The 25,443-nt window shown below is 34.3% G+C and overlaps 2 protein-coding genes across 7 annotated transcripts in view; both read right to left on the bottom strand.

Annotated features, from left to right (window-relative positions):
• The window catches only part of cnc (cap-n-collar), a 43,516-nt gene extending 20,658 nt beyond the window's left edge, over positions 1 to 22,858 (bottom strand). For 2 of the 5 annotated variants that reach the window (XM_069061250.1, XM_069061251.1), the window contains exon 1: positions 21,620 to 22,495. In XM_069061250.1, coding sequence (XP_068917351.1) covers positions 21,620 to 22,084 — 465 coding nt within the window. In that variant the 5' untranslated portion in view covers positions 22,085 to 22,495. Of the gene's footprint in view, positions 1 to 16,724; positions 16,919 to 18,393; positions 18,454 to 21,619; positions 22,496 to 22,774 lie in introns of those variants that run through there. The other 3 variants (XM_069061252.1, XM_069061253.1, XM_069061254.1) reach the window with 3 other exon arrangements.
• Positions 22,859 to 23,377: 519 nt separating this feature from the next.
• On the bottom strand, positions 23,378 to 25,427 carry LOC138140313 (pancreatic lipase-related protein 2-like). Of its 2 annotated transcripts, none has more exons than XR_011162478.1 (6): positions 25,069 to 25,427; positions 24,729 to 25,013; positions 24,112 to 24,354; positions 23,861 to 24,064; positions 23,664 to 23,804; positions 23,378 to 23,615 (listed from the first exon to the last, which is right to left on the bottom strand). XR_011162478.1 is itself a non-coding variant. In XM_069061257.1 (6 exons), exons 1-6 carry the CDS (start codon positions 25,109 to 25,111, stop codon positions 23,549 to 23,551), a joined length of 993 nt encoding a protein of 330 aa, XP_068917358.1. In that variant the 5' UTR covers positions 25,112 to 25,409; the 3' UTR covers positions 23,378 to 23,548. The 2 variants fall into 2 exon arrangements, 1 of the variants encoding a protein (XP_068917358.1); XM_069061257.1 differs by having other exon boundaries at positions 23,664 to 23,814; positions 25,069 to 25,409.
• Positions 25,428 to 25,443: the final 16 nt, after the last annotated feature.

Raw genomic sequence — 25,443 nt, 5'->3', positions numbered from 1 at the left:
GTTACATGGTTCTGGGCGGTAATTAAAGGTCGGCGAGATTCTAAAAAATGGCGGCCAGTGTCTTTGCGGCTCAATTAAAATAAGAAGATAATAATTAGTCAGAGTCATGTTTGGCATTAATCAACGGCGTATTCGTCAATAGACAAAACAAAACAACACCTGTTTGATATAAGAACGAAATTAAAGCCCGCCATGGGTTGCACGACGAAAAAGTAAAAGGAGCGCTCTATCGCCGCGGTCGACAAGATGGCGGACGAAACTCCAGCAGACTCGGTTCAACCAAGCGGGAGACCAAGGTGTGGTTCTCGTTTCCCTGTTACCCTACTGTTAAGTTAACCAACACCCATTGTCTTTTATGCTCCTCCCAGTTTAATCATATAACCGACAACGATTTTTTAAATCGGGTGTTACATCAAGAATCATACCCGGACACGAATACATCGACATGTTTTCGAAGGATAATTACAAATTTTTTACGGAACAGACGTCAAACGCTCCACGGATACACTTGCAGATGAAACTTCTGGAGTTTCTCCCGCTAAATTGAATAAGTTTGGAAATGTTCCCGGATCAACTGCTCGCTTTTTATTGATAGGTATAGCTATACGAGTATACCTACGACATTCACTCGATCATTATTATCTACTAACTTCATTTTGTTATTAACTAATGCTCCACATTGTTTACAATTTATACGAGTATTCATGCTTATCGGATGCATTTATAATAACTGTCTATTAGCGGAGCATTTTTATCTTTATCTAATATTAAAAAATAATGAAGATGAACAAATCTCAAATAATATTAAATCATTCTCAATAATCAATATCGGAAAAATTATTCGACTTACAGGATTCAGGCATTCTCACCTACGAAATTCATAAATTATTAAATATTCCAAAACTTTCTTAATATTAAAAGATATATTGTTATACATACTTACAGATTCTTCCTCTAGAAGATAATAATCAATTCCAACATTCGAGATTATCTTTTCTTACAATAATAATTTAAGCTGATTATAAAACTCAAAATTGTCTTTCTTTTTGAACAATATACATCAGCCATTCGTACACCCTATGCATATTCTACTCAAAATTGAAAACCTGATCAAAATTGACTACAATTTCGTCTGCTTGTCATTTTTGACATTTACTATTAGAGGAGCTATGGGAAAGTTGAATTAAATTCAAACGTGATCTAAGTGTCATGGTATACTACCATTCAAAATTTGAATGCTCTTACATATGCATTAAATGTTCTACGTACATGGTACAATCAATACGTTTGTATTTTTATTTACTATAAATTGATTTCTTTTATCGTAAATGCCCCATCTGGCTTTGATCATTTATAACAATATGCTAAAAACATAACTGCCAAATGTTTTTAATCTTTAATTTTCGCAGTTTCAATAATTTGAGAAAAAAGCGCAGAGAAAATTTGTTATTCGAGATAACAAAATCAGTTTCTTGAAAATTTTACTTTTTTTATTTTGCCGACTTCGGGAAATATTCGTTGTTTATTTCAAGCAAAATAAACGTTTATTTTACATTTAATACTTGAGAAAAGTAACGATTTATTCATTGATCAAATGGACATTTGTGACATTATGTTTGCTAGTAAAGTAAATATGAAATATGTATTTATTTAGGTAATTTTTGAAATCCAATATTTTCTTTTCCATACAAAAACATATTTTAGTATAAATACATGAATTATTTACTGTTGGCCTCAACATGTTTGTATCTTAGTTTTATAAGTCTATAAATTAAATAAAAACGGTTTTATTTTACAACTTTAGATCGATTTTTTATTGAAATACATTTGATTAATTAATGTTTTTGTGTCTTTTTGATATTAAAATTTCAAACTCTGTCATATACATATATCATGCGCTCAAATTAAAACCTCGGCTGAGTAGGCGTTGAAAAAAAGTCAACCATTTGGAACAGTGTAAAGTTTAAATTTCCCGCCGTTTGACACGAATAACATTTGTTTATTTTTAATCGGCACATAATTGACATGTTTGTTTCTGGCAAAGGGTGCCCTTAGATATTTGCTTCGAGAATAGAAATCGCTACTTCGTTAGTTATTCTATTTTTTATGTCATTATGGCATTGTAAAGAAAGAAGAGAAAACAGAAAGATTTTTTGTTTATAAATTTTAGGTTAGCTGTCAACATGCTCTAATTACAACTGTCAATTTACACTTTAAAAAAGCAAAACAATTGACGGTTTCCAACGCCTTCCCAGCCCAGGATTTCATTTGAACGTCCGATACTTACTATGTATAATTTAGATAACCTTGCCATGGATTATTTCCTTGAGCATCCTTATTAATAAAATATATCTTTTATAAAGTGTTATCATAAAATTTTATAGCATTTAAGCAATCAACTTAGGTACATTCAAACTTTGAATATATACTCATATTTAATACCACCAATTAAACAATCTAACTAGATCAATCAAGTTTTCGATAACTGAACATTATCAGACTTTGATGAGTCAAATTCAGTTAAAAATGAATCAGTGAATAGAGTTAAAATAGTAAATTCTGGGTGCCTTCTGGTTCTATTTTTGACCGGAAACGCAATTCAGGTGCATGAAAACTATGCCTTACTCAATCAGTCGATAACAGAAAGTAATCAACGTGGTTAGGAATAACCAAAGCGCGAAAAAACTATTAAACGCTTAATATTTTTCCAATAAAAAGCCGACCTAATAAAAATTTGTTAGATTTCCGTTTTGTAAGGAACTTTTTAAGCTCGATTGATCTGTGACGGTTTAGGTCTATTGCACAAGAGGAAATAACCACAAAACGTTTTACACTTTATGAAGAACGACGTCCTATAAAATTCTTTCACAAACGCGACATTGTTTTTATTTTTGAATAGAAACAATTACGTCGAGAGTGCATTACAATCACTCAATCATACCGGTAAAAATCGGCAAACATACCTACCAATACAGGGCATATTTCTTATTCGCCTTGAAAAATCGGCTGCACTCAAAATTCTTATCAAAGAACATGAACAAAGGTGCCAAAACAATCGCTGCTATCACAAGTGGCCTTCATTATATGTATCAAAATTGAGAAAAAATTATAAGTAGGTACTTCTCATTATGCCCAAAGTTGTCGCTTTTGTTTTTATGAAAATTGTAATAAAATGAGAGTACGGAGCGTGCGATTCGTTTTATGCTATCAGTTTCTAATCTCTGAATAGACAAGAATGGTTTACTGTAACGAAGTGGTTGCCAAAGGGCACCTGTATACAATAGTGAATGCGAAATTTCACAGTAGTCTTGGTGAAACCCTTTTATGCCATGGTCGCAATAAAAATGTCAAAGTTTCGTGAATAGTCCACCTCGAGAGGGTGGTTTAGAAAATTCCAAAGTCATTACATATTCATTGGAATATTTCAGGCCAGTTAATTAAAGTTAAACAAAAATAAATCCGAATTATAATAAACTCCAACTAGGCGGAGTGCTGTAATTACAAAAGGATATAATCTTGACATGCAATCTAACATATCGTAATATTAAAAAAAATAATTAAAAAGAATTAGTCAAACAACTCATTACTGGTGTCTTAGGCAAAACAAAGCTGCTCGAACAAACAGTCGTTTTAAGTACTGTTTGCCATTGTATTGTTGAATACAATTTACATTGTTTTCTAATTCGATAACTCGCCCCGGATTTAATTGGTTGAAACCGCTCTATTTGCTCACTGAAAAAATATTTTTCTTCAAAGCTTCGAATCAGTTCTTTAATCCTTTGCTTGTCAACAAGATTTTGTCATCGCTTTTCGTCATATTCCCAGACACTCAAAACTCATCAGATTACCACAAAAATACTGTTATGTATAACAATTTATTCTTATGTACATAAACGGCGTTAATAATATTCCTAGATCCACATTCTTTTAGGCTCTTGAATTTATCTGTAATTTGATAAGCAAGGAGCTATTTTAGGTTAATTTTTATCAGTTAATATGTCATCAGGTGATTGTAGTTATATTAGAACTGCAAAATATATATATAAATAAAATTTTGGAGGGGGGGACTGTACACGTTTTAAGATAACGATCTTCAGTTACTGAACATGAATCGTTTTGAAATGATAAGTGTCGTGAATTCTTTGTCTATAACAAAATAATGATTATTAGATAAATTAATTAATCGATTAATTACCAATTTTGTGTTTTAGATTTTTAAATTATACAGAGTTTTGATGTACATAATTATTTACATTTAATATTCGACCCAAATAAAATTTAAACGGTGTAGAAGACAACAATTATTGGAATCCTAATCATATTTAAGGATTTTTACACATTTAAAAAAAAACGTTCGGAAAATCGAAATCATATCTTTGAATTGTAATCATCAGCACTGTATGGTAGAGGAGATTATACTCAGCAGGTACTTTAATAATTTACACTGAATTTATTCATATTTGAATTTAAAATTACGTTTGCAAACAAAATATTTGCTTTGATTAAAACGTTATTTTTTATTTATACAATTAAGCATATGGTATGGTCTACTCGGAATAAAATTACGAAATTAAAGAGAACTGTAAAGTATCAGCATCTATAGGTACTGTATCTATAATCAAATAATGATTTTTGATTGAATTTTATAGATACTTATCAATAAGAGAGCGGCGAAGTTTTACAATAAATACATAATGCACATTCTGCCAACTGATATTACTAAAATAACATAAAAACAATAAACGTTGATCAAATTTTCAATTTGTATTTTCATCAAGCCATATACAGGGTGATTCACGAATAGTGTCTGATTTATTTACAAAAATAGAATTATTTTGACACATTTTATTGAAATTGAAAAACAGCGAAGTATTATATGACAGAGTAATTTGTGTTGGAGGAATAAAGCCGCTAAATCAGGCATTATTCGTGAATCACCTTGTAAAAATTTAATTCAAAGATTTTCATTGCTACGTTTACAACTTTGTGGTTAATTTTAGTGATAGACAGATTATCTTTAACAACATTGCATAAACAGACAACTGAATTGCAAATTAAACAGCTACAATCAAATTAAAATATATTAACATACTGTTAGATCAACTAAACTGGTAGGTCTCCAACACGTATAAATAACCTATCCGAAACCTTTAAATCTGTTGAATTAATTTTTGGATATATGATTAAGAAAGTATAAACGTGTGCGTTAAAAAATGACGGTGGTCATTTTGAACTTGTACGACCTGACACGAATGTGAAAATGTTTACATTTACATAAAAATCAGAACAATACTAATATTAAAATAATGTTCGATATTTAACAAGAAATTTGTGGAAATGAACGTACCTACTGTAGTTTAAAATTAATCAAGGATCTCTTTCATTGATGAACGAAATTATCTGAATTAACGACGTTCTTGACAATGAGAGATATATTTTTCTATCAATAATAATTAATTTCAATGTCGTGACTTTTTGTTATGTTCGTTGACCGGAATTGAACGCGTAGCTTCGTTATTTTAAAAGGTTTTAAACACCAATTATGTAACTAACAATGTCGGTAAATTTTGAAAACCGAAACTTTCTCGATTTTAATCTCATTAAATCGTAGATTATGCTGAAACATAAAAAATAAATGTCAAAAACCGTATCGAACAACAAAGTAAACCGCACCTGAAATTTTGTAAAATAGGACTGATGGAGGATTAAAATTAAATGTCAATCAAGGCAATAATTGTAATATTATTACAATAACAGGACGATTAATCACTGGTTTAGCGTGACAAAAGGTGTTATCTTTTATCTTGTAGGCCTTGCATATGCATGGAATAATTTTGATTTTTTCTAACAAAACCGCAATTAAAGTTGTTTTCCATTAATGAGTTGGGTGGTAAAAGTTAATTACAAAGCATGAGGCACGAAGAGATGCGGGATAGTTTTATTAAATGAAACGATTGGTGTTTGGTTGATTAAAGTTAGAAGAGAAGGGCCGCTTAGGCTTTTAACCAATGAAGATGGTCGATATAGCAATTCACAGGAACTGGATTCCTATTAAGAAGTATCATTTATCATCTGTCGCCACAGGACTGATGCATACATGCATACATAGAGCATTTACAGATAACAATACAGGGGCGGCTTCGCCTAAACAAATACGCCGCTCCGCCGCCCCAAATCGCCCCACGCTTTCGTCAATTGTGCGCAATCCCCACGGGCCGGATTTTTCCCGGAGGCCGCCGCCGACGACTCGAGGCCGGGTCCGAGGGGGCCGCCCCAGCGGCGGACCGGATTCGATCGCCGGATCCTAGTCCGTCTCTGTCTGAAAGCGCCCTGCTAGGATACCGCTAATGATATAAGATAGCCGATAGAAGAGAACGGTCTCCCTGTTCGAGAAAGCCGCAAAACGGGCGGGTCCATCGGGACCTGACCTCCTGCTAGATGCTCTCTTAATCGATTCTAATTTAGCGATATGAAACCGATCGTGCGTTCACGCTGTATGAATAATGAGATTGTTATAAACTATTAGAAACGGCCATTGTGGACGCGGTAAAGGTTAAGACTTGGTTCGGAGCACATTTGAATAGTTCATGACACTCGCATTCATCATGGCTTTCCTTCAGATCGATCGCTCCTTTCAATAGCGCATTCCATTTCTATTTACTCCACTCTCACGACAAATACCAAATTAATTGGCGGAATTTCGACCAAACTTGCCCCGATACGTGTGCGACGCCCGAAATCAACATCGATCCGAAATTCACAGAGTTATCGAGAATATTGCGATATCAGTTGAACATCATCGACAGTACTTACGCGGTTCAAGAACCCATATGGTTCATAATAAACCAAAATCCACTTACATAGATATTACGTCATTGCGGTTCTCAAAAAAATAATGTGAACGACACACGCCTGGTAAAAATGATATTGTTGGCAAAGTAGACGCACGAGCAGTAAAATTTCAATCAATCTGAAAGTTCACGTCAACTATGGTGTAAAAACTGATAAAAATACGTGTTGTTTGGAGACGCTACGTTTTAGATAAACGAAAATAATAAATACGTTGTAGGTACTGTTTTGAATATAACAAAATCATACTCGTAATAAAAATTTAAATAAATTTCAGATAGCACAGATAACTCCGTGTGTGATTTTCAAAACAACTATACTTTGTAGAGCTAAACAATTTCTACATGATACGAAATTACACATATTAAGCGATTTGAAATTTACTCACCCAAAAGAATTTTGAAGATTTATCTTATTATATTTAAAAAAATAAAACTACATAGGTATATATTTTTTTACCTTACCTTAATGGTAAATTTCTATAAAACTTCTATTTTTCCGATGTTATTTTAGATATACATATGTACTCGAAAACATTTAATATAGGTACATTAAATATTTACGTAAAAATTGATTCGGTTTTATCCAAACCAAAAACATTTATAATTGTTGATAGATAAAAACAATACAATAATTTTCTGTCATTATGTGCTTTTATAGCCATCGAGTGTATAGAAATCTGGTCAAGAGCGCTTTGCAGTAAATTCTGTTACTTTCCCGTATGTTGTAGTTTGCAGCTTTGAACTATCACGGCCAAAACTGTGGTCAAGTTTAAGCTCCAATTTAAGTTTAAATGTCTGTATTTTTCGGTTTGTACTCTATATATTTTTCTAAATAGGTTTTTCTTTTCTAAGATAATATCTAATACCTATTACAAAATATAATTCAACAAAACAGAAGGCATTTATGACAGAAAATGATGTAATAGTTTGTCATCGAAATAAAACATTACACTTTATGACAAACATATAGGTCCTTAATTGTTTCAAAGCCCTCTTGATTAGACTTATATTTAGACACCTCCTATAACGTTACTCAAATTTTATTGACCTAAAATTCAACGATTTGTTTGTATAGAACAGTTTCTACTAAAAATTAAAATACAGCTTATCTGGTCGACGTCTTCAAGGGCACGTCTGCGATATTAAACCAAGTGCTTTACCGGATTAAGATAATTAAAATATTTTTTTTTATTTAGTCACACTTGTTCTTATCTATTGCGTGAAAATGATCGTAACTATATTTAATTTTTGGTAGGTACGGGTATTATAAAATAAATTGCCTCAATAATCCAGAAACGACCAATTTTAATGCTGAGTTCGTGGAAAATCATTAACACGTAACAAATAATACGTAAAAAAAAGGTTCAATGAATTCAACTCTAATGAATCAATTAGTGGTTTTATATTTCTTATCTCTGACTCAGGTACTTCTTGGCAAAAAGTATGTATTTTATATAATTAACGCACCTCGTGCTGTTCTACTAAAATAATGCTTTTGATTCCAACAGTCACATTTCATTTTCAAAAATGTCAACCGCGGAGTAATTAGGTAATTAGGTATAAAAGATAAAAGAATCTTTAAAACATTGAACATCCGAATTACGTCGCGAAAGGAATATTCTGATTATAGGCCTAAGTATTTAAAGAAATTCGTTTGAAGAGGCGTCAAAATGGCGAATGTGGGTTAAATTTTGTGGTTAATGAAGGGCGTAAAAGTTTTAATCGAAACTAATGACATATCATATCGATATAACAGTTTTAAACGCCCATCATGTAAGCATTAAACATGACTTAAGTCGATATAATGTATTCATTAGATACTTCTGTCGCCTTTTACTACAACCGTTCTTGTTTTCGAGAGCACTAAATTTATTCCGGCGGTAAATTCATCTAATTAACAAATGCGTATGAAGCTCGTACAAAAAGATTGTCGTTGGTTGGTCAAAAACGCTAATTGGAGTCAACTCCGGCAACAATCTAGCTAAATCGCATGCAAATGGCCAGCAAAACCGACGCATTGTCACCGCTAACAAACCTTTTTCGCCTTTCACGATTCTCGGAATCTGTCAAAAATAAGACACGATTTGGATAATTGCCGAAGTAAAAACGCCAATTACGCTCAACAAGGCGTTAACATTAACAAACCCCATTAAGTGATATAATATAAACGTCAACTGTGCAGATTAAAATGTTGCCATCCGTGGAAACGGACAAACAGATCCGGAAGGTCGCTTTTTTCCAACCCCATCATACATCACCGACCGAGGAAGGCGCGCCCTGAATAGGTTTTTTCGGGGCTTTGGCCATCTCGGCCGTAGAGGCCATCATGGACTAATAATTAATTTAAGATGCGGTATGGGGATAAAAAATCAGAAGACAAGGAGGGCAGACGAGTGGTCCGGAGGTCAGCAGACGGCAAGAAATGAAGCATGACGGCTTGACAAAAGAACCCGCCGACATAATCAATGCTGACCAATCAGCGGCCACTTTTGAACAGCACGATCAGACTGGGGCTGTCGGCCCTGTCGGAGCTCCGTGGCCACGACTCGAGCTTATTGGGGCCCGGCGCCGTTCAGCGCACTGCCTCCATTGTATATCGCTATCAAACATGTTAACAATTCCACCGCTTATCGTATGTTATAATCGATAGCTAATTTCCATCGACGGATAAACCGAAAACAACGACGCCACTGCCTTCGCCTCGTCCTCCTCCATATACAGGGTAGCTTGTTAACTGCGCATTTTATTCGCACACATGGCGTTTCCTTTGTGAAATGTCATTGGGTTGTCGAGCACTCTTGAGCTTGACAAAATCGACCGACTCGATGGGGCGTTACCTAACATAATTATCTGACAACTTCCTTATTTGAAAACGTTGAGCAACGATTATTACGCAGTGTAAATTCAACTGGTCTGGTCGCCTTCGTCCAGAGCGGTTTCGCAAAAATTTTGCAGGCAGAACTGCCACCAACTCCAATTTAAAATAAGTCAGATATGATACGGCGAAAACAAACATTCTTCATTCTTTAATGCAAGACAACTAAAATTTAAATGAAAAAATAGACCTCAAAATAACTTCAAGTATTCTTTTTACATTGCACTCCCAACGATGATTCAACGATAAATAAAAGTGAAATATAAATCATTTGTGTTAGTAAAAATGAAACACAAAAAATAATAATGGATACCACGAAAATCTAAAGTTCTCAATAACCATAACATCGCATTAACGTGAAATTGAAAATCTTTAATAGTTTAATCACTATCTTGGAGATAACAACTTGATGCATTAAGTGTAGATTGCGACATTTTATCGTTTCTTAAGCAATAAGAACTGCTATTTTATTAGCTTTATTCACAAGCGAATACTTATATGTTACCTACTAAAATAATTATTTTTGAAAATGTACATATTTTAAAATATGTAGATTACGAATATTTCAGGTCACACGATAAACCTCCAAGTCTACAGAAACCATTTAACATTAACCAAAACGAATTAAACAATATATACGGAACGATGCTGAAACTTTTCATGTTCTTTAATTTTATGTATCACGTTTAGATATCTAATTGTAAAAATATGCACGTAATTTGTTAAGACACTTAATTTGACGTCTGTTCGTTAAAAATAAGTTTAATGTTTGACTATTCAATTCAGATGTTTACGCAATAATTATCATTATCAATGAGTATATAATTATTATTATTATTTATATCTATCGTCGTGTGGCATAGTAAATGCATAATGTTTTACAAAAATAATATTAAAGCAGACACTTTTAAACTGTTTTAATACAGAAATTTACCCACTCTAAATTTCAAATTTTTAAATGGCGCCACTTGAAGTTTTTTTTGAAAATAATTATTTATGTAACCAGTTAGGAAATGCGTTATTTTGTGTAACGAGTGGAATATTTGCGGGACGAGCGCAGCGAGATCCCGCAAAATCACAGGAGTTACACAAAATTGCATTTCCAAACGTGTTACATACAAGATTTTTTCTAATTTTGACAAAAAAAAAAAGTTTCTTCAATCGTTAAACGAAGTAATGAATTTCATTAATAATTACAGTGAAATCTCTGTTTACGGACACCCCCCATGAACGGACACCTCTATTCAACGGACACATTTTCGTAGTCCCGATCTCGGAAATAGGGAATCTCGTATATAGGAGCCTCTCTTAAACGGACTCTCCATTGGGCGGACGCGGACACGATATTTTTACAGGAATCAGGCAAAAATCTCCGTTGAACGGACAATATCAAATTATAACGATGTATGCACAAGCGCTCTCTTTTATGTAATCATCAAATCAAGTAGTTTACAAGGTGTTGGTGTGGTGATTGAGTGTCGAGTGTGTCTTAATATAACTTATAACTGTTTAAAATATTTAAAATGTCCGCGAAACGCCATAGTTTGACACTTAAAGAAAAAGTTGAAATAGTGAATGTTTATAATAATGAAAAAAAGGAATCACATGCGAAAATTATGGGAACATTATTACAAATGACGATTTTTTAATAGAAGACCACCTACTTTTGAAAAATTTAGCTGAAATGTGGAGAAATTCTTTACATTTCCAAAATATCGTCTTTAAAACAAATAGGTATCCGGCAAACAACATTATTGGGCTATTTTAATATGATATAATTATGTATTATTTGTTTGGTGTGTTAATCAAAAATACATACATATGTAATATGTACAGTTGTTGCAAAAAAACGGGGAATTGTCAGATTAAAATGTTTACTATTTTTCATAGTGTGAAACTTTCTTAGGGAGAGATAGGTTAGAATTATGGTCAAAATTCAATGACATTTTTAAAAATTCTTTGATAGGTATTATCAAGTAGACAGTTGATTGACAAATGGACGAAACCTAATTTACGAGTACATTAGTAAAATTTTCATTTTCCTTTTTTTTTGCAAGCAACTGTAACTAAATACTTGTTTGTTTGTGTTTTAATTACATCATTTTAGTTTGTCCCTTAAACGGACACCTCCCTAAAGCGGACAACTTTTCACAGTCCCGGAGGTGTCCGTCCAACGGAGATTTCACTGTAATTATTATTGTGTTAAAATATCAAGTAGGTAAGTAGGCACGGTTATTTTGCTTAAAAACAAAAAATATGACAGTGAACTGGTGATACAATAAATTTTTCCTAACCAGTTACGAAAAGTGTGACGTTTCCAAACGTCAATTAATTTTGAAAAGTGTCACTTTATACCTATGTCAAAATTAGAAAAACAATGTTTCACCTTTGACTAGGGTCATTACACCCATTAACTTTTATCTAAAATGCAACGCTTTACGGCAGTGTTTACCTAAAGTAGGACTACATAAAAATTTTACAACATATGAAAAATGGGTACAAATTTAAATTAGGTACATCCACTATGACTACCTTTACCTTTACACAAAATTATTTTTGATTTTCAAAAACCGAAATCAGTCAGCATAAGCTGCTGTTGTTCTAGTTAGGTAACACATTAAATGCACAGTAGGTATTCTATTTAAACGTGAAAACTTCTGTTCTGTAAAAATCTAAAGTCTACATAAAATTAATACACATGCAGTACGATAGTGTAGACGTTCAGTAAAACAATTATAAACAATCTTCACCATTAAATTAAACAATACAAAACTTAAAAATTCTCAGCTATAACTAATGTTATAAAGTAAATCGTAGCTATTCAGAAAACTCCCCTCCCATTTGCTGTCATTTGCAATTTTAAATGTAATGTTTTTAGTTTATTTCATAAGTACCAAACACCTAATATTTTAATTGGCTATACATAGGACTTAATCATCCTATTACCGATCCAAATTTCAAAAAATATTATCATTAATTATATCATTTTGGTAAGCTCGAAATGTCAAAAATGTCGGGAGTTTTGTAAATGTCTTATTAGTATCTACAGGGAGCTTTTCTTAACTCTGAACATAGTCCTATGTTCAGTTTTAAAAAACGCAGGTCAATGCATTGAGAGTATTTGCTATGCAACCAATTTATACTCGACGCATCCGTGGTTGTTAAATTTTGAAATAATGTTAAAAATTGTTCCGATTGGTGGAATTGGTCTATCGGAATAAATGACTGAAAAAACGTGAAGCACATTTCTCATGATCCGATTGGCATGGCATTATGTGTAATTTTATTTATTTTATCACAATAATAATTCAAACAACTTGTCTTTTTTTTTATTGTCAAGTAGCTATATTGACGTAACGTTGGTTACCTGGTGAGATACATGCATTGTCCTGCGTTTTTTAAAACTGAATATAGGGAATAAGTATGGGCTATGTTCAAAGTTAAAAAAAGCTCTCTGTATGTGATTATTACTGAAATAGCAAAAATTTGTTCAACGAGCAACGAGCAAAATAAAAATTAAAAATTGATTCACCATTAAATAAAAAAGCACAACGGACAACTAAATTCAAATACCGAGCTAATAAAGTCACTTATAATGAACTACTGAGCATTTATTATTTTCACCTACTGTGCAAATTGGAATACAATGCTGTGTATTTACCATTTTTTTCCTGTCCACTTTATATTGTATCAAATAAAATAAATTACTGCGCACGTTTTACTGATTACTTCAATTATTTACTGTGTCAAATTAATGTTTTCACTGAACATTTCTAATTTTTAAATATGCAAAAATGTATTGAATACTGATAATTCAGCATTTTTACCGAACAAAATAGAATTGATTACTGAACGTTTTATCCCTACTCTTTTATTACTGGTCAACTGTTTCTTAATACAAACGGGACATATTTTAGTACAAGTTTAAAAATGGAAATTTATGAATGGTTTTTTGAAACATTACTATTTATGTGGTCGTGTGCAGGTACGATTTTACGCATACAATCAAACGTTGATACATACTAAAATTTTGACAGAAATCATTTATGCAATTCGAGCAAAGCGAATACCGACAAATTCTACAAGATGAAATTTTCTATTTAAATTCCACCATACTATTAAAATCATCTTGTAGTTTCAATTAGTATAGTGCAATTACTATTAAAGTTTAAAAAAATCTAAATATGCAAAGTAAATAATTAGGTCAATTATTAGCTCGTATCTTTTTGACGTGCTACGTATGAAATTGCACGGCAAATATTAGCAAGTCAATAAAACTTAATATCCATTATCAGAAGAATAATGCAAATGAAACATTTTTTCCGACGTTATCGATATTATTCAATCCGAATTATTAAATCTGAGTGCTTTTTATTGTTATCACCGTATTTCGATCAATGTTACCAATTATTAGACATCACCTTTCACTAAATTCTTTAACATTGCATCCCATTTTCGAATAAAGTTCTTGATTGGCACGATAATATCAGCATAACGCGATACACAACTAAGTTAATTTAAGATTTGTCATTGCAACGTCTAATTCCCTGTCGTTTTATGTAATAGCGATGCGGACGTGTCTAGATACGTCGTTACGACATTTATAGTCTTTAATAATCTGTAAGGGGAAGATAAGTAAATGACTTTCAAACGACAGTAATAAACGATCACCGTAGGGACAAAGCAGCAATGACCGCCTCTTTGTTAACACCGAAATTCTCTTGGTAGTTCGAGCTTAATCAACTAAAATGTTATTCACCGACTTGAAAAAAATTATCGGTACCGGTATCAGTAACAAACAATTAATTAAACTAAAAACCACACCATTTCGAAACAAATTCCTTAATTACATTTGGTTAATTATAATTCCGCCATTTTTAAAAAACCCCTGCTGTGAAATAGGTCGGCATTTATTGAACCGTAGTTTATTTATTCACTTCGGATACAGTGTTTAATTTTTTACTCTAACAGGTAATGCAATAGAAATATTCGAAACATCCTACTCGGTGACTGTCTCGAACAATTTAAATGTTAAATGTTGTGACGTCGGAGAGAATTTGACGCTATTCTAATGCGATAACCTTCTTATCTTTGCACAGATATGCAAAAAAATCACTCAAAATATTTGTTTATTTAATAAAAATGACATAATTTTCTGCAATCTTAGTCCAATTTCGCACTGTACGTAAACATTATTAACCTAGCACCGTTCAGACAAACGTTGTTATTTCGAGGATTTATGTTCGATTTTGAAATTTTGCTTCATTATTTGGTAATAATCAGTAATTAATTCAATAAGTAATAAATTTTGAAGTAATCTGTAAAACACAAACGACGTAAAAATTGATCATCTGTGAACTAGGTGACATGCTGCTTAGATAAGATACATTTTATTAAGAAACAAGATAAAACAATTTTACCAAATAAAACATGACACGATTTGAAACGTTGCACTGGAAGTACCTAATCTATTCTATACCAAGTACAAAATCCGATGTGTATGTGGATTAAGAGATTATAACATTGCATGTCACTCTGCCTTCATTACCTAATCAAAAAAAATGTTTCAGAAACATACTTCGTAAGGTAAACATAGGTAAATAAGTACATTTTTTTGGGTAACTCAAAGGTATATAAAAAAAATAATTTACTATCACGTGTTGGTTGGAAGATAGCATGATTGTTCTAAAATAACTGTTCCTGTTTGGTATGAATCATAAATAGATGATACCGCCTATTGTCAAGTAGAGATAAAATCAAAGAACATCTAAAAACTACTATTTTCGAAGATTACATTATCTAATCAAATAATTCTCTTTTATTTATATATTAACATAAAATATTTCCCACCGAAAACAACAACTTTACAACATTTTCTCGAAGGGGCTGTCTTGTTAAATGTTCGACCTTGAACAAATATTTTCGATTAATTTCAAATAACGTTTGAAACAATCCGATTCGAGATCGATAAGATCGTGGACCAGCTTTCCCTGTCACTTCGATTTTAATAGAAACCGACAGCGTCGAAGAAAAAATATTAATAGTAGCGCTTGTGTAGTACCCGTGTTGTGTAAAGGTGGTCCTGTCGAAATCATAAGACACCGCACTGAGACCTGTCCCAACATCATTTGTCATTCTAACATCCCGACCACCCCATAACTCGAGAAATCATTTGTCAAATGGCAATTGTTTCCCTACGCTTAATAATCGCTTGACCACAACAGCTTTCATGTATTTTACAACCCTTTCCACCAAATATTCTACCTGTAGGTAGACGATCCAACAATACTAACAACCCCCTTCTAGCTACTTTTAAAATTACAATCGTGACTCAAGGAAGGACACCAAATTAGCATGTTTAATTCCCTCTAATTTCATACAAATCTTGTTACATCAAATAGTACAAGTACATCAATTAACTACATAATAAAAACTATCATAAAAGTAATTAACTAAAGTAAAAACAAGTTCATACTCGTTAGAACTATTTAATAACACGGTACTTTGAGAAGAAACGGAGAGCTGGACCCCGCGCGCCCTCTGTTGTTACTTCAGCGTAGGTAATAAGACACGAACCGAATGTTGCAGGATACAGACAACTCGCGGATGAAATTACGAAATGATTTTTTTAATACATAAAAACGAGCGTATTTGGTTAACAATAATCTCATAAGATTTATCAACAGTGCGTACAAAAATTAACAATGCTGTTAATTTTTGTGTTACTTAAGTGTGACGTCATTATTTAAATTATTATGAAATTGATAATTAAAACAATAAATACATAAGTTTTATCAATGCGGGCGTAAGAAGTGTAAGAAATGATGTCATCAATCGAAGTGACAATCGCACGACATTGGCAGGTCGATTTGTGAAATTTACATTGGTCAAAAATTGTCAAAGTGGGGCCACGACAGTGTTGACAACGTCCGCCAAGTGTGGTGAACGAATGGTGCGAGAGACAAGTGGTGACACATATTTTGTACTGAAGCACTCACCATTTTTGCGAAATTTTATCCAAACACGGTACTCCTGACACACAACACTTCAACGACTTATAGATCACTACCAAATATTGGACGTTTTCAGACAATAACAAGATAAGAGAAATTTTGATAAGAAAAAGCCTCAAAAATCATTCACTAGAAAGCGCCAGCGACAATCAGTACCTATTCAGTATCCTTGACTTTCGTTGCTTTAGTATGGCAATAATTATTTATTAAACACGTGGTCTCGCATTAGCGTATCGCGAATCGACAATTCACTCAACAGGTTATTCCGCGATATCTCGCAGCAATAAAATAATGGACTGAGAAAAGTCGCAGGGTTACGAAACAAAACCGGACACAACACAAACAACACTTGCGACAATTGTTTATTCAAATCTACAACAACAAAATAATGAACATGCAGTACAATTGAAATGTCTTTAGTCCACAACGAAGTTGAAAAAGTTCGTGGAAAATTATACGGTACGACTCTTAATAATTCTGGGTACATTCTGATACTAGCAATTAAAAATTAATTCATGGTTGAAGTAAACAAAACGGAAACAAATATGACAAAACGTGCCGTCAGTTGGAACTCCCATGTAGCTAATACGGCAAAAAAAAAACAGCGATTCCTGGAAAACAATTAGTCAGGAAAGTTGTCGAGGACGACAACTGCACCAAGTTGACGTAGAGTTCTTTCGATCGTTCACAGAGGGCACCGACGTCCAATCTGCTGCGCTACCGTCGTCCGAGATGAAAGTTTGTGAGGTCGTCCACAGATGTCCTATCGACATTCAAATCGTTCGAACCCTGACCTGTCGCAAGGTTGCAAAAATAAACTAGTTTGAAAATAAGATTTCGTTAAACCGTCTGTAGGTTCAAGTTCAAACGCTTTTTTTTTTCTATATATATTTATGGAGCCGTTCGCACATCCACCCGTGAAAAACACATGATAAAATTTCCAGAAAACGTTATTAGTCACGCAATAACAAATATCGACGTGGGAGCCGTGCCGAGATTATTTTCGAGGAGTCTTTGTCCGATCAGAAAAAAAAATTCACCTAAATACGCACGAAATTGGTTAAGGTCGTTATAAATAAAATATTGAGGGTGGAATTCGGTAGAGACGGAACGAAATCGTGGAATGTCACGTGAATAGGACCATGGTAACAAGAAAACAGCTGATACTAATAAAAGAACCCGTACAAAAATATTATAATTAGTACTTTTCTGAGACTGTGTAGGTTTGAGGTCAGAGAAAAACTCTAGGGCGATGATCGAGGTTGATGTGTTTGGCGTCGCGCCTTTTTTACGAGTGTCGTACATAAAGGAAACGAAAAAATGCATAGCTACGACTCCCTCTATATTTATTTTTTCGACGATGTGAAGCGATCTTTATTTAACCCGACCTTCGCCTGTGTGAATAACACCCGGGGAGGTCGTTTGCACTATCGTAGATGGTTCGGTGCACCCACGGGGTGAATTCGAAATTTAGTCTCGCCGCCCCCAACCACTCCGTCGGTGAAAAGATCGTTAGCCCGTATTGTGCAATCTATTAGCGCAAAATTACACGAATTGATAACACCTATCAACAATTTTTTACGATATTTGATTTCTGATTAGGAGCTTTTTTTACATATCTCACAACTAAACTCAGGAAAAATAAGCAAATTACCAGCTGAAGCAGGATAATGATCCCTACCAACAATTTATTTGTCATCACGCTACCTCACGATGACTCAATAACGATATCAACTTTTTCCTTGGACATTACATTCAACTTTTAACGACGACCGAACGTCCTTGCTCGTAAACAGAAATTAAATTTCAAATCTTCGTATTGATACATCTTATTATTTCCACGTAGTGTTTGTTTACCGTTAAAGAAAAATTTTACTTTACAAATACCACCTTTTATTATTGTCGTTATAATTTATCGCTGAAATATAAAATACAACGATTTAAAAGGCGGTCACACCACAACAGTTCCACGACTATTATTGTCAAACAAAAATGAAACAATTCGACTGATGTAACATTGCGCCACTTATCAGGACTCGTCTAATACTAAGACAACTTTTGCAATAAACACAAACCCGTCCTAGATAACACGGTTCAGCAACGGAACACGCATTTGCGTAAAGCAATTTTATTTTATTCATATCTGACGTGCTAAACACGGCAGATATTAGAGCGTCTCCTTGCGGGAATCCACTTATTGACATTTTTACTAAGTGTTTAGTAAATACTGTTCAAATATTGATCTTAACAATGACATGTAAACCGCAAAACAAGTTCCGCTATCAGTTCAAGTTTTGTTAGTAGCAAGTCTCATTTCTCTACGCAAGTTTCACACTGTACAAACTGAACTCAAAATATAAATTAACATTTATGAAAATGGCAAGTCAATATCTAACTTGATGGTTCTGTCGCTCCCTTACGCACTTTCTACTTTCCTGCACAATCTGAAGGGCGGATTTGTTCTATCTTAGGACTTGCTGATGTCATACATGTCAGTCCCCCTCAACGTAACAAATTCAAAACAAATCCGAATAATCGCATAATTATGGATGGTCTACGTCATGTTCGCACAAAAACAACTGGAACACCTTAAAAGTGGAATTTTTCACTTTTTATTTATTGAAGTGAATTATTTTCAGTTCCCGGTGACCTCACATCAATAACAGTTTCTTGCGGGTCCTCACAAAAGACCAAACTAAATCTTTTCGCGCCATTCAAAAAATTATTGATGTGAATTAACTAATCAGTGTTGAATTTGTTTGTTCTTGTTTTTATGGTGGGCTGCCGTGTCAAATAAATAAAAATCTTCAACTTTTAAACTTTGAAGTTGGCCAGTCGGAGCTATTTTTGCCAATTTTACGAAACGAAAATAATTTACGATTTCTTTCAATGTCGGGCGTGTTTGCGAGATTTCGACACAGAATTGACCTAAAATGCTACAATCCGCTTGTGCGACTTTGCAATTGAAAAACAAAGTTAAAAAGGTCACAAAGGGTGCTTCACAAAAAGATTTTAAATACGGTAGCTGTTTTAACCACACGACCGAAACAATAGTCAATAAAATATTTATGAAGTAAACCTTTGGGTCAACATATCTGTTAAAAAAATTGTCGAACCACAAGCCAGCGATAGCGGGTGTTTTAACAATGCTAACGTGAAATTAAAAATTGTTCGTTGTGAACGCAAATAAATTAGACATTTTATATAATCAATGCCAATTAAATAAAAATCGTGGTTTTATTGTGGTGGTTTTTTGCACGGCGGCGGCAGTGGTGATAAACAAACATATATGCATTTACAAAGTGGCCCAAGGTTGTCCGATATTTTCATCGCATTTAATAAAACTCGCAATAATGAGCGATCTAAATATCGGGGGATATTTTCGTATTTTTGGAATAATAGGGCAACGCATCCTCGCTTATTTACGCCTCTGTTCTTTGTCCGTTCTCAATTGGCAGTCGCTCAAAAGTCGAAGGAAAACATTGAACGCGTGTGAATCGCATGACGAAAAAATATCAACAATCAATAGTTAAGCGTTAATCAATTGCCTGATAATACAACGCATCCTCTGCTGATTTCACCAGAATTTAGTCAACCATCTGGGGCCCAAAACAGCCGGAATTCGTTCAGAATTCCATGAATGGAGTAAAAATAAAACCAAAATAATGGGATTAGTGGGCCGCGGGCCAATTTCACGTTTTATAAATAATTATTCCATATTAAATCCCTTTGTTAAGGTGTATCGACGCAACCAACGGCGCAATATTATTACAAAATATTGTTGTTTTTCTGCAATCCCTACGATATCAAAAACAACCACAACATGTTTTGTTTTTGGTCTGCGGTTAACCCGAAATTCCAACTGATTAAGACTGCGTCTTCCAACATTTTCCTACTTATTCCGTAGGTAATAAAATATCGAGCGAGCCAAATTCAATTGGAGAAATATTTTATCCTACTTTCCCATTCAGATCAATATTGTGCACTGCTTAAATAGACCTATACAGTTATTAGGTGCTTTTACACGGCTACTCATCATCAACAAAGTAGACACGTGTTACTTCTCAACAAAACAAATCCATTAAGATACATTAAGATTTGCATTTTTTCTCACTATTTGTTTGTAAGATATTTCTTGTGTTGAAATACTGTCTTTACTCAATTGATCATTTTAAATACTACACTGCATTATAAAAACAAAACAAAATCGATAGTATATTACATAATTAATTTGCGTTATTTCTAATAATAATGACTCGCCAAATTACCTATCTTTATCGTGTTTTCTAACCACAAAAATAAAACACAGAATCATTCTTTACTATATTTCGATTCTGATAAGAAACAGAACGAACTTTACGCTACAAGCTGACTGTCAAAATTACAAACATCGTCAGTGATTTAAGCTGTTTGAGAATTGATTTGATTTAGAATTTGAATGTCACAAAGGTCAAAATGTTAATCTGGCGATTTTGTTAGTCAGATTAAAAAATTAATAAAATTGTTCTGGTTTTGCATTTACAAATATCAACCTAGTAAGAAATAATCGTTGTAAATAATAATTAAATGGTGACGCAAAAGAAGCAGGGTTTCACCTAAAAATTGAGCATAGAAGAAAAGTTTGTTGTATAAATAATTCTGAAGTCCCATATGTGAACCTACTTGCTTAATCGCATTTTTCACTAATTAACAACGTTTACCAATTATAATTCGAATGTTAACTTGATGAATTAATTTAATGATTGGTTGTTGCATGAGTAAGTCTTCAAAATTGTTTTGAACAAGTGTTTAGGCTTTGTTATTGTGTACAGTGTGAATCATTGCTTTCTCTCATAAAAGACTGCAGATAAGGTTATCGCCATTAAACTAGTAGAACAAACCTCCTGACTGAGTTCGAGTCCCACATCGATGGGTCCTGAGGAGGCTTCATTGCCGCTCGCAGCCAACGCATCTTCCTCGTTTTGGGTCTGTGTCGGATTAATAATGTCTCCTGGAACATCTTGAGTGGCCAGAGGTGCAGTGGTCCTTTCAATATTAAGCAAATAAGCTGTGACATCAGGATGTCGATAGTTGTCCCGATTGTACCTTCCCAGCAGGTTTAAATCGGCAAATAACTCGCGTTCGTAGTTTAGCAACACAGAATCGAGGCTTTTTGGATGAACAAAATGTGAACGTAAGACGGTTGGTGTGAGAGATCTCCAGCTTGTCCCATTGTCGAAATCATAATTTGGTGTATTATTAAAGAGATCGTTCTCCAAATAGGGTCCACTGTTGCCTCTAAGCAAGCTCAGTATCAAGGCGAGCTGCAAGAGTTCGTCTCTGTACACTTTCTTTAACGATAACATGTTTTTAAAAGTTTTTTCACAGTTTCGGTACACCAACTTAACCTAAAAATATGCGACAATTCAAAATAAAATAGTTCCTCCTCGAGAAGAGCATTGTCACTGGGTTTTCGGCATTATCGTCGCCCTCAGAGCTTCTTACAATGGTTTTGTTTCACGAACTTCATCATAAACAATTATTTCGTGGGATTATAAATATCCGATGACAATTAAACTGGATGACAGCTCAGTTAACTAGACCGGTCGACTGTTTTATAACAAATTCGATTTGACAGTCCACGATGACTCGATTTGTTGCACTTTAAACTCAAATCAGAATGACTTAAGTCAGTTAATTAAGTCCACTTTAATTATATTGCACGGGGTAACAACTTACACCTGTCCAACACGATCTTAGAATACACATTAATGTATAAAATTTAGCGAATTGCTGCGCACTGCAACAAAAAAGAGTGGGGCGGGCGGAAAGTTTACGTTTGCAAGGTACACGTACGGTTTAAAAAAAATCGACACACTCCAACCTTTTATTAGAAATAATTTATTCTGTGAAAACTACACAATAATAAACACTGATTCAATTTATTCTGATACCTACTTAATTAACGAAGAAAGTTGCGCTCGTTGCGCGCCTACTTGCCGATAAATCGTTCCCATTACATCGAAACTTCAACATTCGAAAATAAAATCACTTACCCTGCAATATATATACTGTTCTTGTATCGTTAGGCCGTAGATGATGATTTGGGTATAGTCTTCTTTCATTTTTAATCGAAAATCTAACTCTCCGAACTTTATTCTTTGCCGATATGTCTACATTCGAAATTTAAACAAACGAAAACTTCGTCATTTCTATTAAAATAAACGAACTCAATTCATACTTGTAGCACACGTTGCTTCGACGGTTTTAATGACGTCATTAGAACGCTTTTTTATTTAAAACACTGAGGACACAAGGATGGCCTTTGCCCTTGCCATAGGAAACAGTTTCCAATTCAAATAAACCAGAAAATTAAATGTAAATTAACCCCGTACGCATTTCATCACTTCGAGACTTGATGTGTTTCACATCGGGACAACTATGAATGAAAAAAAATATATGAGATGAAATAAGTAAGCTCTTCGATATGGAAAGCTGTCTGTGATACCTGCCAACTGTCATATTTGATATCCCAACTTACAGATTAAGTATAAATATTACAGTTCAATTTCGATTTTTGAGATTCGGGAAATTTGTTAGGCCGACCTTGGCCCTAACGTGGTAAACAGCCGCAAATAAACAAGACAATCAAATGCAAATTCACTCAACACGCATTTATTTCGTAACTTGCACTAATTTAACATGATGCGACAAACAAGATTTACGGTGGTTGAAAATGGGATCAAGGTGTATTGAACTTCCGCCATTTTAGTCTTTAATCAAGTGACATTAGAACACCACAGAGATCCCAGACTTTGTCAACAACAGAATCAATTGTGGGTGCGTTTAGCGAAGGGAGGTTCGGCGTTGGTCGTCAAGAAGTAAATTCCTTCAGCTCTGGAAATTCAAATTCGAGACTGAATTGAACTGAAGAGAAAGACTTACTCGAGTGACATATAATGTCCCATGTGGACTGGTTCCTCTTGGAGGCAAGAATCGTCAGATCGAGTCACATTGCAACGTCTGGCCTCAAAAGGGAATTCGTTGATGACAGACTCGGTGTAAAACTCGACCGATCTGACGTGGCTGCAAGACACTATAAGAAAATTCGACTACCTAGTCGTATAAGTAAAACCACTGACCAACAGTGAAAACACTGGTGCAACCCGGTTGAGGGGAAGTCCCTTCGTTGGGGTAGAAATCTACGTGACCGATCGGTTTGCTTATACCGAATTCGTCTGCATCTGTATGGATGACATCGACGAATCTGGCGTCGCTTTTATCCAAAGACTCGGACTCGTCCTTTTGCTCTAAAAGCTCAAAAAGAGGTCCTGCAGGGTCCAGGCCTGAAACAAGAGAGTTTTAGGGTTGTCACCCATTATGGGTGAATTACCGGTAATGCGGCCGATCCTTCCCCCGACGTGAGCTCCGGCAATTCCCGAAATGTGGGCCCCTAGACTGTGACCAATTAGGTGAACATTTCGGAGGTCCACCGAGTTATTTTCCAAAATCGATAAAAACTGGCCCAAATATGTTCCCACGGGAAGAGTGTGGGTGACTGCTGTGAAATAAATGAGAGCAGCCAGGCGACTCCAGTCTACCACAATCACATTGGAATCTTCAGCACTGTTCAGCACTAAAATTAATAACGTGAATGAGTGCGATTGGGTGTGAACCAATGCTGTCAAACTTGAACGCTCAATGAGACAATTGGAGGGTTTAAAACCGTCAAGTTCCACCTGTTAGACTTAAAATGTAAAAATCAATAATTCAATACTCTTTTTAATGAATAAGTAATTTAAACGGGCGATACGAGATAATATTTTCGACACCTACAAATAATGGGACATCTATGCGTTTCATTTAATCTGGATGTAAAACGTTATTGCCTTTCCACCAAGCAAGATGACAAGACCTTTTAAAAATGTCTGACTTCACGATTTTAAAACCTCGGAGATTTAAAATGAAAGTATCTCGGCTCGGTTTGTTGATCTTACAAAAACACCATACCAAGTCTCAGTCGGGCGATGATTTCGCGGTGTTTATGGTCGGTGTAGCCGTGAACAACGAAATACGACTTGAGTTTGGGGTTAAAATAGGAGTATCGCAGAAGTGCAGGGTAGTTCGGCGGGATTATCTGGGCTATCTGTGGGTTTTTTCTGGTGTAGAGGTTAAAAGTGACATCTTGACTGACAGGTCGTAGTTCTTCGTTGCCGAACATGTAGCTAACCGCCCCATGAAATTGAAGATACAGTTTTTCGAGCGTTACATCCGAAAGTATTTCGCCTAAATTGCCTAAAATTGATCACAACAATATAATCCACTGCCAACAGTACAAATTTAGATATACCTCTTATCATTAGGTGGTACACAAAGTAATGCAAAATAAACATGGCCACACTCGTTTCGATTTAGTGAAACACACAAACGCGAGTATTTTACTAACATCCCTCTGATAGGAAACGTAACACCCACAGTGTTAATTGTCTATTGTGTCGTTATCACAATGTTGCTACTATCTATAATTTACGTGTATTGCTGGCGAAATTGTTTTAACAAAGTTAATTAGTTGTATTGTATAAAAACACCTTTGCTTGAATATAAACCAAGAAATGAATATAATAAATGTTTTCAATCAAAATAAATCACGCATGAAGAAAAGAATAAAGCGGCTGAAGTCACCCATGAAACAGATACATATTTTTTAATCGGTCGATTAGAACCA

This window comes from Tenebrio molitor, chromosome X, assembly GCF_963966145.1.
Source record: "Tenebrio molitor chromosome X, icTenMoli1.1, whole genome shotgun sequence".
NCBI classification, from domain to species: Eukaryota; Metazoa; Arthropoda; class Insecta; order Coleoptera; family Tenebrionidae; genus Tenebrio; species Tenebrio molitor.
This window is presented reverse-complemented; position numbering and strand designations above follow the sequence as displayed.